Here is an 18,163-nt window from a genome sequence, read left to right as displayed (position 1 = left end):
TTTAACCTAGCATAAACATAACACACTCTCATATGTCTAAAATTCACATCTGTTAAAGGATTGTTAGGCTGCATAAATTCGGTCAACCAGAACCGGAAACACTTCCCATAACATTGAATGTACTTGTTACATCGTAAGAAGAATGGCATCTTCGCTAATTTTAGTCTCTCTGTCTCAGTCTTATCCCAAGGTTACTGTATTCAGCCGGATCTAGTCCGTATCCAGACCAGATGGTGGACCTGGACCCTCAGATGACCACAACAGCCCTGAATGCCAGACGAGAACATCACAACTAGACAAGACATAGACACAAACGCTGTGAAGACGTCTTTGACACAACAGTCCTCGGCACAGTCATCGGATCAGATCCACGAGAAACAGACCAGTCCTCCGCACAGACCCAACGGCCAGCTTCAACTCCCCTCCCACCAAATGCGGACGTGAGCTTATGAAGGTAAAAGAGTAGCAACACTCCAGAGCATGTAAATGTGAGTTTGTGAATTGTACAATAAATATTTGTGAAAACCTGTTGAATGTTGAGATTTTCACTCAAAGACAATAGTCACAAACCTGTATTCTTTCATTCACATTCACAGTACAACCTATTAGGCAATTGCTCAAATCTGCCATTGCTATTTCAAATCTTCACACATTGACTATTTTCGTGATATATTAGATGCCTAACTATAACTTGTGCACTTGCAAACTTAGTGGCGGTGAGAGAGAAAGGCGGGGCAATTAAAAAAATTGCAATGGCAGATTTGAGAAGTTGCAAATGCCTAATTGAGGTTTTCACATTGTTAAATTTTATTTAAGTACAAATATCTATTGTACAAGTTCTCAAATTCACATCTACATGCTCTCGAGTTTTGCTACTCTTTTACCTTGATGTAATCTTTTCCAATCTTCAAGCAAAAGGAGCTGAATAAAATACTCTGAATGATATCAATCCACAATCTGACTTGTGAAGAGACCTGAATCCTAACACACACCATGTTCGTTGTTTGATCAGAGGAGAACTGGTCCTTCAAATGAGCCTGTTTTTCTTTCTCCATTCTGTCACTGATGGAGTTTGGGTTCTTGGCTTCTTGCCACTGTCGCTTCTGGCTTGCTTAGTTGGGGACACTTATTCTTAATAATATTGATCTGCCTGCATTGACACTATTATATGAGAACTGAACTGAGCTGGACGATGACATCACTGTTTTCCGCAGAGCTGCTTAATAATAAAAAAGAACTCTTTTTATAATTGATATACTTTATACACTTATTGAACAGAACTGAATCAACACTGAACTGAATTCAGCTGAACAATGACACTATTTTCTTTTTAGAGCAGCTTTACAGCCAAATTGAACTGTTTGCATCATTGATCATTGTCCTGTTTAACCCTGTAAAGCTGCTTTGAAACAGTCATTACTGTATATAGCGCTATATATTTAATGGTGACTTGACATTTGCAAAAGGAATTTATTTAGTGTTAAAGAGAGTGAAAGATAGTTTGTGTGTGAAAGAGTGATGTTTTTCTTTTAATCATATACAGTAAATATAATTTACTTGTTATTTTGTAGTTTAAATATTGTGTTGTAAATAAATGTTAGAGTGTATTTGTTCATTGTTAATACATGTTTATATTAAAGTGTATTTGTTAATTTTATAATAAAAACCCTTAATCTTTTTAAATGGTTGAATTTGTGTTTCACTGCCACTGTTTCACTGTTTCTGGGCCACATCTGGCCCGGGGACCCAGCCGACACTCAGCCAGATCTGTCTTACAGTGCCTGGGCCAGACCTGGGCCATATCAATAAATAAGAGTCATTTTACAGGGTGTGGGCCACATCTGGCCCGGGGACCCAGCCAACTCTCAGCCATTTCTGTCTTACAGTGCCTGGGCCAGACCTGGGCCATATCAATAAATAAGAGTCATTTTACAGGGTGTGGGCCACATCTGGGCCAGAGGAAGTTGTTTGAGTCCGTTTTCAGTGTGTTGGGCCAGTTTTGGGCCGGGGACCCAGCCAGAACTGGGCCAGAATTGAAGCAAGGATGAGGCCCAGAGGTGGGCCAGACAAATTTTGCTACGTGGGTACAGAATTGTACATTCTGACGCCGCCTTCACACTGGCAGTTGAAATCAGCTCCGTAATACGCAATACGCCCCCAGTGGACGTCGTACTACACCGTTGAAAAGCGAAGCTTCGGAAGCGAGTAGAACAAAAATGGCGGAGAGTTTAGAACAGTTAATTTTGTCAGTGTTAGAATGTACAATTCTGTATGATCTCTCTGATGAGGAAAACCTTACAAATAAACTGAGAGGCACATTTATGCGGTTGACAGACATAACACAGTATTTGGCCCGCCATTGGAACTGACGCAGCCAGTTGTCATGCAGTTTTGGCGGCAATTCTAAAATATTATGCGCAGACACTATACAGTACACGGCCCGATTCTGCTAAGCGACTATCGGCCCACTATCTGTGGAGCGGCCACTATACGACTGTCATCATCGATTTGAATCCTGCAGCGCGCGAAACTCGCTCACTTGGACATCATCACAGGTAAGTGGAACACTGATTGCATTTGATGTTTAACTTGCACAATCAAAACGTTTGGAAAGTTTTTTTTTGTTTTGTTTTTACTATCTAGTTAAAAGATATTCTCCAGTAAGTTACTCGCAAGGTATTAGTAAGCATATTTTAATGGTTATGAATCAAGCAAGCTAACGTTAATCGACATGTAGGAACATTTAGCAATTATTTGACGTCAAAACAAACAATTCAGGCAAGTAAGACACTGCTGCTTAGCATGTATGGATAATTTAATAATATGATCCCGATTTTTTGATTGTTGCACTCTTTTAGGCCTAAGTTAAGGCTTAGGGGGAGTAAAAAAATAGGCAGCACCTCGTTAAAGTTTTCGTGCACTAGTAATCTAAGCTTAATTTTATGGGACAGAATAATATTTACATCGTTAAATTAAAGTCGATAGAAACTCATGTTCCCTCGAGCTGCAGATGTCAATCATTCTTCGTTCAGCATTCAAAACAGCATCACGTCGTTACGACATTCAGCAGCACGAACTTTGATAACGTTATATTCCCATTATAATGCTTGATCGGTCGATAAAGGAATGTGAATTTGCATAAAATGATTAGTTTATTGCTGTTTCTAAATTATGTCACACTCAATCACCGGTTGTCTGTGTTATACTAATAGGGCATCATGCGGATATCTGGAATTTATAACTGTTTAGAAATAAATGATCAATAAACTGTTGGACAGATTTACACTAGGATTTGTTAGCTCAACATCTCTTGTGCCGTGAACTTTTAAACGCGCATGACTCCATGATGTTGCTTTAAGCACATCATTCTGCACCCGGGCTGTGCATAAACTGTGTCGTTCTGTTTTGAAGCATTTCATATTATCATAGTTTTGCGCACTGAAAGATTATTCAAAGCCTATCTTGTTCTTGTTGTATCTATTATATACCGTTGCCCAATTAAAAAGCTGCACAATACTTTTAAAATAAACATCTTTTTAATTTTATACTGTGTGTGTGTGTGTGTGTGTGTGTGAATCTTTACATTCATATACAATAATATAAATTGTTTTTCATGAATGTATTTTATAAGAATACAAATAGTAATTTTTATTAACATTTTAGATTTGATAAAATTACTGTGCACTTAAGACTATTCAAGAATTACTTTTGCTGCTCTATACTCACCTAGTTTAATAAATTAATTTGCCATAGCTTATGATGATATGATATGTTTTTATTCATTTGTTGTTTTTCTCTATAATAAAGTAGTGTCTATTTAGTGGATTCTGGACCGTGTAACAAATAAAAGAGTGACCATTAGTCCCACAAACACAGTAGATATTCTATAGTGATTTTTTTTTTTTTTTTACACGCACACACACACACACACACACACACACACACACACACACACACACACACACACGTGAATGATACATTTATGGCCTTTTCTGTGATTGGGCAGTATTTTGTGATTGTTTCAGTTAGTATGAATTAATATGAGAGACAAAAAGAGAGAGATTTTTATACTAGTGCAACATTTTTAATGTTGATTTCTCATTTATCTGTTTCCCTAGGTTGGAGAAAAAAAACTCAGGTAAAAACATGGATAGACGCAGTCTTAGAAAACGAGCAGTGAAACGTGTGAGTTCTATGTTTGATTCATTTCAAGATGAGTTACAGGCCTGTGGAGCTGAGAACGCTACAGTGAGTATCTGTAATTCAGCTGAATACCAAGATCAGGGTGACCAGGGAGAAATTTCTGACATTGAAGATGATTCTCAGAGTGATGATGACATAGAAAATGTCAGTATATCACTAACTGAGTCTTTGTGTGACTGGGCAGTTCATTTCAGGGTATCTTTAGTAGCTTTGACTTCACTTCTGGCCATCTTGAGAGTTCATCATCCTTTTCTACCAAAGGATGCTAGAACTCTTCTCAATACCACTACTTCTTACAACATCCAAACTGTAGCTGGTGGCACTTACTACTTTGGCATTTTGAAAGCTTTTTCAAAAAGCATGGAACGGGTCTGGTCTCACATTCCAAGCAGACATGAATATAAAATTGCAGCTTCATGTAGATGGTTTGCCTTTGTTTAAGACTTCTTCGGTTCAGTTCTGGCCAATTCTTGGCTTGCTACAGGGTGTTGTGAAGAAGCCAGTTGTCATTGCTCTATTTTGTGGTACCTCAAAGCCAAGTTGTCTGGTTGAGTATTTAAAAGATCTTGTCAGTGAGTTACAAGTGCTAAGCAAAGGATTCCTTATAAAGGGGAAACAGTGCTTCTTGAAGGTCACCTCGGTCATCTGCGATGCTTCAGCAAGAGCTTTCACCAAAGGAACAAAACTTCACAATGGTTACTCAGGTTGTGACAAGTGTGTCCAAACAGGCATTTATCTTAAACATAGGATGACATTTCCAGAAGTCAACAGCCCACAGCGAACTGATCTTTCTTTTGAAATGATGTCTGATGAGGACCATCATGTCACAAAGTCACCATTAATTGATGTAGGTATAGGCATGGTGTCATGCTTTCCTCATGATTACATGCATCTTGTATGTCTTGGAGTGGTACGCCGACTGATGGATTTGTGGATTGCATCAGGGCCCTTACTCTGCCGCTTGTCTTCTCATCAGATGAACCTTATCTCTAGTGAACTTGTAGGCCTGAGACGTTTCATTCCCATGGATTTTGCTCGTAAACCCAGGGGGCTTTCAGAAAGGCTCAGGTGGAAAGCCACAGAGTTGCGACAGTTCTTGTTGTACACAGGGCCAGTGGTTCTCCAAAATGTGTTGTTGGCTTCAGTCTACAACAACTTCATGTTGTTATCTGTTGCCATTTTCATCCTTGCAAGTCCTTCATTGTCTGCAGATCTTCACGACTTTGCACACACATTGCTTGTGTCATTTGTGACACATTTTGGTGAATTGTATGGTCCTGAATTTGTTACTTACAATGTTCATGGGCTTACCCATCTTTCTGAGGATGTTCGAATACACAGGAATCTGGACCTAATATCTGGATTTCCATTCGAGGATTATTTAGGTAAGTTGAAATAGATGATAAGAACCCCGCACCATCCACTGGCCCAGGTTATTCGGCGAATCTCTGAAATGGATCCTTTTACAGGAAATGATGAATCGTCACATGGAAAGAGAAAGTTGCAAAAGGAGCATAACCGTGGCCCAGTTCCACCCTCCATGATGGGCCTACCCGTACTTCAATTCCAGGAGCTTGTCATAGGTGGTACCAAAATTAATGTATCAAGCGAGGCAGACAGATGTGTAAAGATTGGTGGCTCTATTGCTTTGATTGACAATGTCCTTCAGTCTCAGGGCAAGATAAATATTGTCTTCAGGGAATATGAATTAATGGAACCGTTTTTTGAGTATCTTCTGAATTCTTGTGAGCTGGGTATCTACCTGGTTGGCAAAATCTCATCAATCCTGAAAATCATTCAGTTGTTTGATCATGTTGAGAAATATGTGATGTTACCAAAACAAGATAAATTTGTTGCAGTGCCACTACTGCACTTGTGTCAGTGATTTAATTTAGCCCTTTTTTCTTGGTCAGCTTTGAAGTTGAAAAAAAAAAAAAAAAATCCACATAATCTAGCAAATTATAGACCCATTTCAAATCTACCTTTTATGTCTAAAATACTAGAAAAAGTTGTGTCCGCCCAACTGGGCTCTTTCTTACAAGAAAATGACATCTATGAAAAGTTTCAGTCAGGATTCAGGCCGCATCATAGCACTGAAACTGCGCTCGTTAAAATCACAAATGATTTACTCTTAGCTTCTGACCAAGGCTGTATCTCAATATTAGTTTTACTTGATCTTAGTGCTGCGTTCGATACTATAGATCACACAATACTCTTAGATCGACTACAAAATTATACTGGTGTTCAAGGACAAGCATTAAGCTGGTTTAGATCGTATTTATCTGACCGCTACCATTTTGTCTATTTAAATGGAGAAAAATCGATCATAACTCCAGTAAACTATGGAGTGCCGCAAGGATCTGTGTTAGGCCCTCTGTTATTCTCAATATATATGCTGCCACTTGGAAATATTATAAGGAAACATGGAATTAGTTTCCATTGTTATGCTGATGACACTCAAATCTATATTTCATCACGGCCAGATGAAAACGCTAAATTATCCAAATTGACAGAGTGTGTTTAAGATATAAAATATTGGATGACGCGCAATTTTCTTTTATTAAATCCAGACAAGACAGAGGTACTAATCATCGGTTCAAAAAACCACCCACAAAACCTCTCACAATACAACTTTAACATAGTAGGATGTCCTGTTACTTTATCCTCTACAGTAAAAGACCTGGGTGTTATACTAGACTGCAACCTGTCTTTTGAAAATCATATTTCATATGTTACAAGAACAGCCTTTTTCCACCTTAGAAACATTGCTAAGCTACGTAACATGCTATCAGTTTCTGACGCAGAAAAGTTAGTTCATGCATTCATGACCTCGAGACTAGATTACTGTAATGCTTTATTAGCTGGTTGTCCTGCAACCTCAATAAACAAGATACAGTTAGTCCAAAATGCCGCCGCTAGAGTTCTAACTAGATCAAGAAAATATGATCATATAACACCAATTATATCATCACTACATTGGTTACCTATAAAGTTCCGTATTAATTACAAGGTATTGCTACTGACTTATAAAGCCCTAAACGGCTTAGCTATCCGATCTTCTATCGCCCTATAATCCATCGCGCTCTTTAAGGTCACTAAATTCGAGGCTTTTGGTCATACCTAGGATATCCAGATCCACCAAAGGAGGGAGATCATTTTCACATTTAGCTCCAAAACTCTGGAATAGCCTTCCTGATACTGTTCGTTGCTCAGACTCGCTCTCCCAGTTTAAAACTAGATTAAAGACGCATCTCTTCAGCCAGGCATTCATATAATACTTTTAATCTTACAGTTAAATCCGGTCTCTAGTTCATAAACGCCAGAGGAGAACTGGCCCCCGACTGAGCCTGGGTTCTCCCAAGGTTTTTTTTTTTTCCTCCATTAGGTCACCTGATGGAGTTTTTCGGTTCCTTGCCACTGTTGCCTTTGGCTTGCTCAGTTGGGGATATTTGGGGATATTTAATTTAATTAATCAATCAACGATACTATTGATCAGCATTACCAAACGTGGACGTTCCACTAGAAAAAAAAATTGATGTATTGTTTTAATTTAATACTGTGAAGCTGCTTTGATACAACCTATGTTGTGAAAAGCGCTATATAAATAAACTTGACTTGACTTGACTTGACTTGAAGTGAAAGGAGAAACTGAATAAAAGCTGCTAGTTCCAGTGTTCCTGTCATCATAATTATTATTATTATTATTATTGTATTCAGTTTTTTTAATCAGTTTCCTTTGTTCGTAGTTTCTCTGTCTGGACCTAGAATCTCAGTTCGTTTGATTAGTCATTTCATTCACCTGTTATCATATAATTAGCTAAGTTCTCTGGTGTATAAATACTTCCTGTTTGGATCAGTTCAGTGTTGGTCATCTTCAGTATTAAGTTGGTTGTGTTTATTTCTCCTGTGTATCCCCAGAGCCAATGCAAACTGCTCAGTCCATCTCAGAGCTGGGTGCGGACCTCTGCCTAATTAGTTCTGTGGTCTCCAGATCCACTCCCCTGCCGAGCCCCCACCCTTGAGTCTTCGCCCTTCATGCCGGTTCTGTCCGGCCATCTGGGTGATCCGGTTCCATCCGGAAATCTTCCTCCTCCTATGTCCCTGCTTGATTTCCTGGTTCCATCTCCTCCTCTGATTTTGTCAAGTTCCTTGTATCCATCTGTCCCACTGGTGCCGTCCTGCTCCTCCGCTCTGCCCCAGCCACTTGCTCCGTGCAGCTATCCAGGGCTACTTCGGGCTTTCCGTCCACCCGCTCGACTAGAGGTTGAGTCCCCGGCTTCACATCAGGCCTCTAGGCCCTTGTCTCCACCTCGGCCTGTCAGCCTGGCAGCTCTGCGCGCCCTCGACTCCACCATAGTTCGTCAACCCTGGGACTCATCCCGGCTCCCTCTTCCCTCCAGATCAGCCTCGGACTGTCATCGCTCTGCCTCCAGCTGCGCCTCGACCCTCCACGCCTTCGGCTCCACCGGGCTTCTTCCCTCTAGCTTCTTTGTTGTCCTCACTCCCTCCGCCTCGGTCTCGCGAACCAGCAGCTCCACAGTGGGCTTCCAGGCCCTGGATATTGCCAAATTTCTATTCTAAAGAGATTTCTAAATAACAATGCCCTTGCCACACTTGTATTTACAAAAATATTTGGTTTTGATTTAAAAAAATAAATCCTAAAAGAAAATTTGGGCATAAAATGGGGTGGAAACATGCATATGCGCCAAAATATGTTTATATTTGTGTATATGCTTATCAAAACTAGATTTTGTTCTAACAGATATGATTAAGGTAGTAGAGTTTTCCGAAACGAGGGAAGTGGAGCTGGTCCCAGGCATTTGGGTCGAGAATGGCCAGTGCTGTTGGCCTAAATCATTAAGGGGCATGGCCCTCTACATGGCCATCAAAAACATGATGGCTCCCAACCAAGACTGGGACCGGTGGGAGGTCCGAACAATGTTTTCTACAGGTAAATTTTATATTTTCATGCTGGTTTTGACTTATTCTGCCATTTTAGTGTATACATGACCACTGGCTAAGTTACATTATTACACGACCCTCTGGAATGTGTGACATTGATTGGTCAATTGCAGCATTTGATCGAGCAAGTGGTTCATTATTAGATTATATTGTCCAACCCACAGTATAACTGACTGTTTTTAGGCTCAACAATGTGTTTTGTATGCTGTTTGTAAGATTAGAGTCTTGCAAAGTAATACATTTTTTCCTCCTTGAATTTAACTTTTTTTTTACAGACAGTTATGAAGAGGGCAGGAGGAAGGCCAAAGAGGCAGAGACCTGGTCAGATCTCCAGTCCGAGGCAGAAGTGTCTGGCCAAAGACCACCTAGGCGTAAAATGTATGGATATTTTTTCAGCACATTACTATTCCTTGATGCTTTCATGCTGTATTTTAAGCAGTATTTATCATGAAACATTGTAGAATTTGTCACTATAGTTGATTTCATTTTGATCAATTTTGTTTATTATTAAAATAGCAAGAATGTCCGTATTGGTCCACCTGGAGGTCAGGAGGACTGTCTGTTAGACTCTGAGGATGAGTCTGCCCCACCACCCAAACAAAATGTGCCATCTGCCCCCACTATACCCTTCCCTACAGTGACCCCAAACACCAGTTTCCCCTCTGGTCCCACCACCTCTTTACCACCACTATCACCAGCACCACATGGCACATTTACTGACATGATCCAAAACTGGCAGCTGATGGACAATATGCCATGTGAGTTTTATTTTGCTTTCTTATTTGCTTTTTTTGTAGGTATTAATTTTGTAGAATATTTTATCCTCAATTCAAGTTTTCTTTTGTAGCACTGCCAGGTTATCAGACATTTCGAGTGCCCCCCCGGCAATCATCAGAATCAGGTAGGACTAACAGTGAATTCCACTCAGCCATCATACTGGAATATGTATAAGTTATGTTAATAAGTAAATAAGTAATAAGACTAAGGACCAGATTTATTACCAGCTTGCACCAGTGCAAACTTTCTTTTGGGGTTAAAAAAAAAACACTTTCAGGATTTACTAAATGACAATGAAAAATTAGTGCTGAAAAGGCATGGACAGGGTATTTTTGCGGCTGATGCAATATGCAATATTGTTATATTCTTAATATTAAATATTAAGTATATAAATATTCTTATGCAAGAAGTTGCATATGCATTTGTAGGAGTTTCACTATCAGATGCAAAATTTATGAGAGGAGAGTTTTTAAATGAATCACAACGTGATTTACTAAGACTTGTGCTCGTGATTGGCTACAATGCTCAATGCTGAAACAACACAATGTAAGTAGTTTCGTTTCGTTTTTGAATAATAAAATATTGTGTCCTCCAGCGCCCGGACTCGACTGTACTCGGCAAATTTTCCGAGTGTCCAAGTCCGTGTCAAATCCGAGTACAAATTCACCCGAGTGCGTGACAAGTCCGTGTTCATTCAAAATTGGACTCGAGTTCGAGTACCCCAACTCTGCAGTCTAAATATGTTGATTTGCTGCCCAAATAAATATCATTATTATCAATGTTGAAAACAGTTGTGGCCTTTTTTCAGGATTCTGTAATGAATAGAAAGTTCAAATGAACCGCATTTATCTGAAATAGAAAGCTTTTGCTACGTAGGCCTACAGGTCTTTACTGTCACTTCAATTAAATGCATCCTTGCTGAATATAAGTGATCATTTCTTTCATTTCTTTCCAAAAACAAAATGTATTACTGACCACAAACTTTTGAACGGTAGCGTATAATGCGTAGTGTGTTTGTAGTACAGCCATTTCAGGTATCAGGGTGGGAGAGTTACAAAGGTCCTTAGCAAGAGGAATTCAATTGGCTTGTCATTATTAAATAATTTAAACATTATTAAGCTTACACTTATGGACTTTAGTAAGATCTTACCTGCTATGTTAAGAAGTATGGTTCCAACAACAGCGGTGTTAAACTTCATACTTGCTCTGTTGCGTGTTCTGACTGCTGTCTGCTCAACTCTCAGCTCTCTAATGAGATGTAAATCAGGTGCTGTCATATTTATTTAGTTCTCAGCCCCCCCCCCCCCCCCCCCCCCCGTTATTTCTTGATAACAGACCGCTGCTAAGTATAACACACCGTTGCCATGAAAAACAGAGCGTTGCTATGGACGCAGGATTCTAACCGTAGAGACGGAACGGACTATTTTCTTTAGCGGAAGCAATACAATCGTTTTTAAATCAATAAACTCCTTTTTAAATCAATATTTTGTGTCAATTTATTGATTTATTTGGTAAGTAGCCATGTAAAAAGCGGGATAATGTAGAGTGAGGCAGTTGTTATAGCGAATACAACCCCTTCAGGCTGATTCAAGACTCCTCCGCTTTGAGTCGGGTTCCTGATCAGCCTGTCTGCATTGTATTCGCTATAACAACCGCCTCGCTATACATTATCCCTTACTAATCTTTGTTGATTATCTAGTTTTACCAGTTTTAGGACAAACATGAACGTTTCTTGGAAATCATGCCCTTGAGCCATAGGAGATGATGATTTCATGGCATTTAAAGTATGTATGTGAGAGGTAATGAAATGTACAATCAACTGCATGCATGTGATTTTTTTTCCCCCAAACTCCGTGCTGGTATCAATCATAAAGACATACATATTTATTTACACTATCATTCAAACAGTTGATGAGCCCCATTGACTTCCATAGTTGGAAAAAAAAATACTGTGGTTGGGCCCATCAACTTTTTGGTTACCAACATTCTTCAAAATATCTTCCCTTGTGTTCAACAGAAGGAATAAATGAATACAGGTTTGAAACAACTTGAGGGTTAGTAAACGATGACAGAATTTTCATTTTGAAGTGAACTATTCCTTTAATTCACATTTGAACAGTAGTGTATATTTAAAGGGATTGTTCACCCAAAAATGAAAATTAGCCCATGATTTACTCACCCTCAAGCCATCCTAGGTGTCCTGGCTCTTCCAAATTTTATAATGGCTGTGAATTGCTGTTTCTGTTTTGAAGTACATCAAAGTGCATCCATCCATGATAAAAGTGTTTCACACGGCACCGGGGGGTTAATAAAGGCCTTCTGAAGCGAAGCGATGCCTTTGTGTAAGAAAAATATTGAGTAAATCTTGGGCTAATTTTCATTTTTGGGTGAACTATCCCTTTAACCATAAAGAACTCTATAAATTCAGGGTCCGAGTGTCAGCTGCATAATCGATGGAGATATGCTTCAGTCTATCTGTTTATGTGTGGAAAATATTTGTTTATCTATTTATTAGCCAATCAGAATCATTCAACCTGAAGCAAGGACCTAGCTTAGACCTTAGTATAATTGCGATGGTCTTTGTAACTGTAAGCAGGGCAGCCTAAAAACTCCTTGTGAGTCTTGAAGCTGAGTTCTGCCCGATGAAACTGTAAACTATCTTCAGTAAAAATGTCTTTAATTTATTATAATTCTGACTCGTGTCTTAAATTGATAGCAATTCTAACTCCTGGTCTTAATTAATCATATCTGGTCCTTGGGTCTTTAACTGTAAGTCCCAAAATACAGATATACAGTGGTAATCTATATTGCAACAAGGACAATAAAGCAGAAGTTTAGGCAACTTATCAAGTATTCTTAATATAAGACATTACAATTTTAAAAGTTGTGTTTGGCTCCACTGTTTAACTAGGTACACAGTGAGCACAACCATTGGGCATCTTTTCCAGGTAGCTTGTCTGGTGATAGTCCAATGCAGCGTGCATGGTACCATCTTTTGCACTATTTACATCGGTAAAAATGACACGGACTAATTATGTAATAAACCACTAACAGTTATGTGTTAACCAATTACATTATGCAATGAATAAATATTAAATAATTGTAATAGTAAATAATTGTATAAAATAATTAAATAATTGTAATTGTAGCTGCAGTCCGCAGTTTTTCCTTTGTCACCATCTCTGTTCGAAATCTGCAATTGCAGTTATTCGTGGAATTATCAACTTTACGTGCGTTGCGCCTCGGCATGGCACAGCGCGGATGAATCCAATGTTTTGAGGAGAATGTACGGCTGTCAATCACCGCGCTGGTGCTGTGGATACTGTCATTCGGAATCACAGATTCTACTTTTTTGTAAGTATGACCAACACAAGAATTTTCACTGGAAAATGTCGTCTGAACAAGTAAGCAACATTCACTTTTGTTCTGACCAACTACGGGGAAAAAAGCATTGCTGTAAACCGCGCCGATTAAATCTAACGATCGCTTATCATATCACGTCAAACCGTGCAAATTATACTTTATTCTCACATTGTTAATGTTAACAACATCAGCATTGCATGACTACACTTAATGCCCTTCCAATATTTGTCCTTGTTTTCGCATGGGCCCGGTTGCAGTCTCTCTTTTTCTCCCAAGTCCGAAGTCTTTCGCGTTTTACAACGGGTGACTCTCCAGTTGTCACTCCACCACCAACATACTCACACGCAATATAGCCTAATAGCCGAGACGCCTTCTTTATGTGTACAGATGTGACGTAATGACGCAAAGACATGCTCGAATTTCCCGCGGAAATCCACCAGTACTACTGGAATTAAAAACATTATTACAAGCTTACAATTTTGAAATCGAGCTAAGGCAAGCAGATTGTTTTTAACACTGGCTGGTTATGTACTTGCTCAGCAAAATTATTGCAGCTTTAAATTGCTTAAATATGTTTTACCCAAGGTAGTCCTGACTGAAAACACTTGAAAAAAACTGAACTGAAAAAAATATTTTCATTGAAACACACACATTTGTTTTACTTCAATTTTTATTTTATCGTCACTTCAATAAAATAAAATAATAGTAAAGTAAAAAGTACTTGACAAAACAATCAGTTAAAGGGTTTATTATAATATAAGAACAACTTTCCTCAGAGAGGATCAACAACAACAAAATAATGAAAAGGTGATATTGAACCACAAGGAATTAATTACAATTTATGTATAATCCCAGTGGCATTCCATGAACAATCAGAAAGATAATACAAATAAAACAGTGTTAACATCAACATTGACTTTCTACATTACTTTTGGTTGAAGTCGATGTTGAATTTGGAGGGGGGAGAAAGACCATAAAAGTGAATGTCATGTGTTGTATTAAATATTTATTAAATGTTTAATTTAGTTTTTCCACTGCAATAGTATATAAACTGATAAAGTTTATAGACTGATTTATTGAGTCTCCAGCAAGAGTCTCCTTTCCTGCCAGACCTGTTTTCTCTATTGTGTTTTAAATTAACCTTTCAGAGCTTTTTCGAACCTTTCTTTTGATAGTATAGAGGACAATGTCAATGCAGATGTAAATGCAGTTGAAGTGTGCGTAGCTAGACAAAAGCCTCAGGGAAAAGGTGTTGATACAGTTTCATTAGCAACCCCCATATTGCAGCCACAAGCAGTCAAAACATCTTTAGGTCCTAAAGATATTGAGAGAATTGCTGAAAGTTTGCCATCAGTGCAAAGAAATTTTTCTGAGTTTAGGAGAGAGTTGTCCAAAAAGATGCGGCTCTACGATATGTCTCTAGCTGAAGTCACTCAGCTAATATCACAGATCTTGACTGAGTCAGAATTCAATGATTTTGAAAGTGCTGTAAACAATTCTGAGTTTCAAAATGCCAGAAAAGATGAATTGAGAGATGGAGTTTTGAGAGTGTTAGCGAACATTGTTGGACCGAACGTGGACTGGTCAAAGATCACTAGTTTGGTACAGAAGAAGGGTGAAACTGTGAGTACACAGAAAGATTTTGCCAGAGCGCTTCAGAGTACAGTGGAATTGCAGACACTCCAGAGAAGGTGTTAGGTGATAATGGCCCTTTGGTTCGCACATGGTTTCATTGTCTTTTGCCAGAACACAGAAAGGTGTTGCCTTACTTAAACATCACATGGTGTACGAGAACTCTTGGGAAAGAGACTCTGATGTCAAGGCAAGAGTAAAAATTGCAGCAGCATCCTTTAAGGTCAATTCAGAGAAACAGAAACGCAAATGTCCTAAAAAAGAGGGCAGCTGTAATTACTGTGGTAAACCTGGCCATTGGATGAATGAGTGTAGGAAAAGCAAAAAGAACTTTAAAGAAGTAAATAAGGTTACTCAGCTTCTGCTTAGCCTGCTTGCTATTCTGAAGCAGCCCCTTCCCTCTTCGTTAAACTCGTGGGGCAACTTGATACGGTGTTAACCATTTAGGCTGTGATTGCTTAATCTCCCCAGTAACTTACAACAAAGATGAAAGCAGCCTTTGTTTGGGGGACATTCAGTATACTCACAGCCTTAAATGTTATACCACAGAATATTCCAGTCAGACACCTCTGTTATGATGCCTATTAGGACTGATGTTTCACTGGAGAATGGAAATGTGCCAATTTTCTCACACACTGTACAGTTGTTTCCCCCTTCTACAGGGACAGGATAGGACACACGGACACGTGAGGTGCCCTGGGAAGAACTGAACGCAACAGGCGTTCGGGGGTGAACCCAGGGTGAAGACACTACCTCATAGGCCTTTCCCCATTTAGTCCATCCTTACCTCACTGGTCCATAGGTGTCGAATCAATTAAGATTAGGAAAAGAAAAAACACTATACGATCACAATGTTTTCTGTAATATAGTTATATGTAAAAACTATATGGTCACCTGAAGTTTTACTTTGATAAGAGTTAGACGTAAAACCACTATACGATCAAATGACTTATGGAAGAATGAAGTCTATGCATGAACACTGCTGGTCTGCCGTTTCTTTGTTTTCTTGTGTTATAGGTATGTGTTGATGTCTTCGCAAGCGGAAACCTGGTGTAAAGCATCACCTCAGATTTCCATGAACAAGCCTCATGAGGGACGAGTCATCAGAGCGACTCTACGTGGGAAATGGACTCTACAGGAAACAGACTTCACAGCTATTCAGGCGCCATGGACTTTCCCGACTTCCACTCTTATGCTACATGGTTTTCTGTGTAATCATGTAGTTTATATGACATTTTACACCCTGCGTCGCAGGTGTCAACAGTTATGGTTTCGAGAAGAACTATGACACTCATATAAATCAAGGACACAACACAGAATAAGTTATACGTGCCTGTAACTTACACAAGTTACAAGAATGAACTTGCTATGTGCCTGTAACTTACACCAGTTACAAGAATGAACTTTTAAGTGTCTAAATTTGTATTTTTGTGAGAGTTATTAGAACTCTCAAAGGGGGAAGTGTTGTATTACATATTTATTAAATGTTTAATTTAGTTTTTCCACTGCAATAGTATATAAACTGATAAAGTTTATAGACTGATTTATTGAGTCTCCAGCAAGAGTCTCCTTTCCTGCCAGACCTGTTTTCTCTATTGTGTTTTAAATGAGTCAGATCACTTGATTCTCACCTTTCGGCAGAGATGGGGGACTCGAGTCATATGACTTGACTCGAGTCAGACTTAAGTTGCAAATTTTAGGACTTGAGACTTGCTTGACAAATATTAATAAAAGACTTGACTTGACTTTGACTTGATATTCATGACTTGAGACTTGACTCGGACTTGAGGTAAATGACTCGAAATAACTTGTCTTTTTAAAAATAAATATCTTTATTTGAACGCACCGCAACAATCACGTGACGCAGCAGGAACGCGCGCTGTGTGAACAAAAGCCGTAATAATGCCATGTCGTAGTGATGACGCTGAAGCTCGGGATCGTTCGCCAGCTGTGAAACGGTATGTAATGCGCAAGTTTATGATCGAATCAGAGAGAAAGAAATGCACAAGCATGGTTTCTCGAGAGAGAAATCGCAGCTCATAAGCAAACTTAAGACGCTGCTGAGACATTAAAGTCACATCGATGTCATGTGTCTTTACGGGATTACGGGATTTTTACGGGTTGTGTGTGAACGCACTCTCTTATTCCGGAAAATCACTGGCAGTGTGAATGAACCTAAATCAAACTAACCCGAGTCAAATCTCGGGTCACTTTATCCGTGTATTTTCCGGAATCTCTGTGTGAAAGGGGCTTTGGTCACACACCCTGCAGGCTCATTAACTTAGCCGCAACGCATAGGTGTGCAAGTAGCTAGGCTACTTGTCACCTGATTTTAAAATATTAAAGCCATGATGAAATAAAGGCTTTCTATATATTTTTAATAATATTCGAGTGCCTTGGATTAATGATTTTTTTATGATCTGAATAATCCCTTACATACAAAAGCACAGCGAAAAACAAAAAATTTCTTGAAAATTAAAATCGGGTTAAAATATGTTAAAATATGCCATATTCCAGTTTTTCTTACCTGCCTACATCCCTTTGTACTGTCTAGTTATATGCTACCAATATAGTCTGCTATCCCAGGGTTGACTTGAATGTTAAAAGAAATATAAAAAAAATTTAACTGTAATTTAGGCTAATAATAATTAATAACACATTGGTACAGAGTCTACCGTTCTCTGGGATCTGTTTTCATGATAATCGAATGTAAAGAGTTTTATCTCTAAAAACTGATTAGCTTATAACGCTAGTATATAGGGCATAGAGTAAGTATAAAGAAATCGCTAGTTAATACCACTAACAAGCACCCTCATTAGTGTTAGTGTGGGGCTATTTTGAGCCTTGTTAGTGGTATTAACTAGCGATTTCTTTTTACTTACTCTATGCCCCATATACTAGCGTTATAAGCTAATCAGTTTTTAGAGATAAAACTCTTTACATTCGATTATCATGAAAACAAATCCCAGAGAACGGTCGACTCGGTTCCCATGTGTTATTACACCCCAGGTTCATTTTGCGCCGGAGTTGTCCTTTAATAGCATAATAGCATGTGTACAGTGTCTAATAATTGGATAGTTTTTGGGGATGCACATAAAAGATTGTAAAAAGACACCTACACACAAAGAAAAAAAAACATACAGACTTTCGAACCTAAACATGCATACACAAATAAACAAAAATTCAAACTTGCAAGCACAACCATGCACACATGCAAACAAACAAT

At 38.9% G+C, this 18,163-nt stretch overlaps 1 protein-coding gene across 1 annotated transcript in view; it reads right to left on the bottom strand.

Annotated features, from left to right (window-relative positions):
• Window positions 1-11,201, bottom strand: part of LOC307168406 (chymotrypsin-like protease CTRL-1) — a 132,764-nt gene extending 121,563 nt beyond the window's left edge. The window contains exon 1 of the mRNA XM_079888327.1: window positions 11,093-11,201. Within this exon, the coding sequence (XP_079744453.1) occupies window positions 11,093-11,141 (49 nt within the window). The 5' untranslated portion in view covers window positions 11,142-11,201. The remainder of the gene's footprint in view (window positions 1-11,092) is intronic.
• Window positions 11,202-18,163: the final 6,962 nt, after the last annotated feature.

Source organism: Squalius cephalus (genome assembly GCF_949319135.1).
Source record: "Squalius cephalus genome assembly, chromosome: 1".
NCBI lineage: Eukaryota > Metazoa > Chordata > Actinopteri > Cypriniformes > Leuciscidae > Squalius > Squalius cephalus.
The sequence above is the reverse complement of the archived record's forward strand: the minus strand, read 5'-3'. Positions and strand labels throughout refer to the sequence as shown.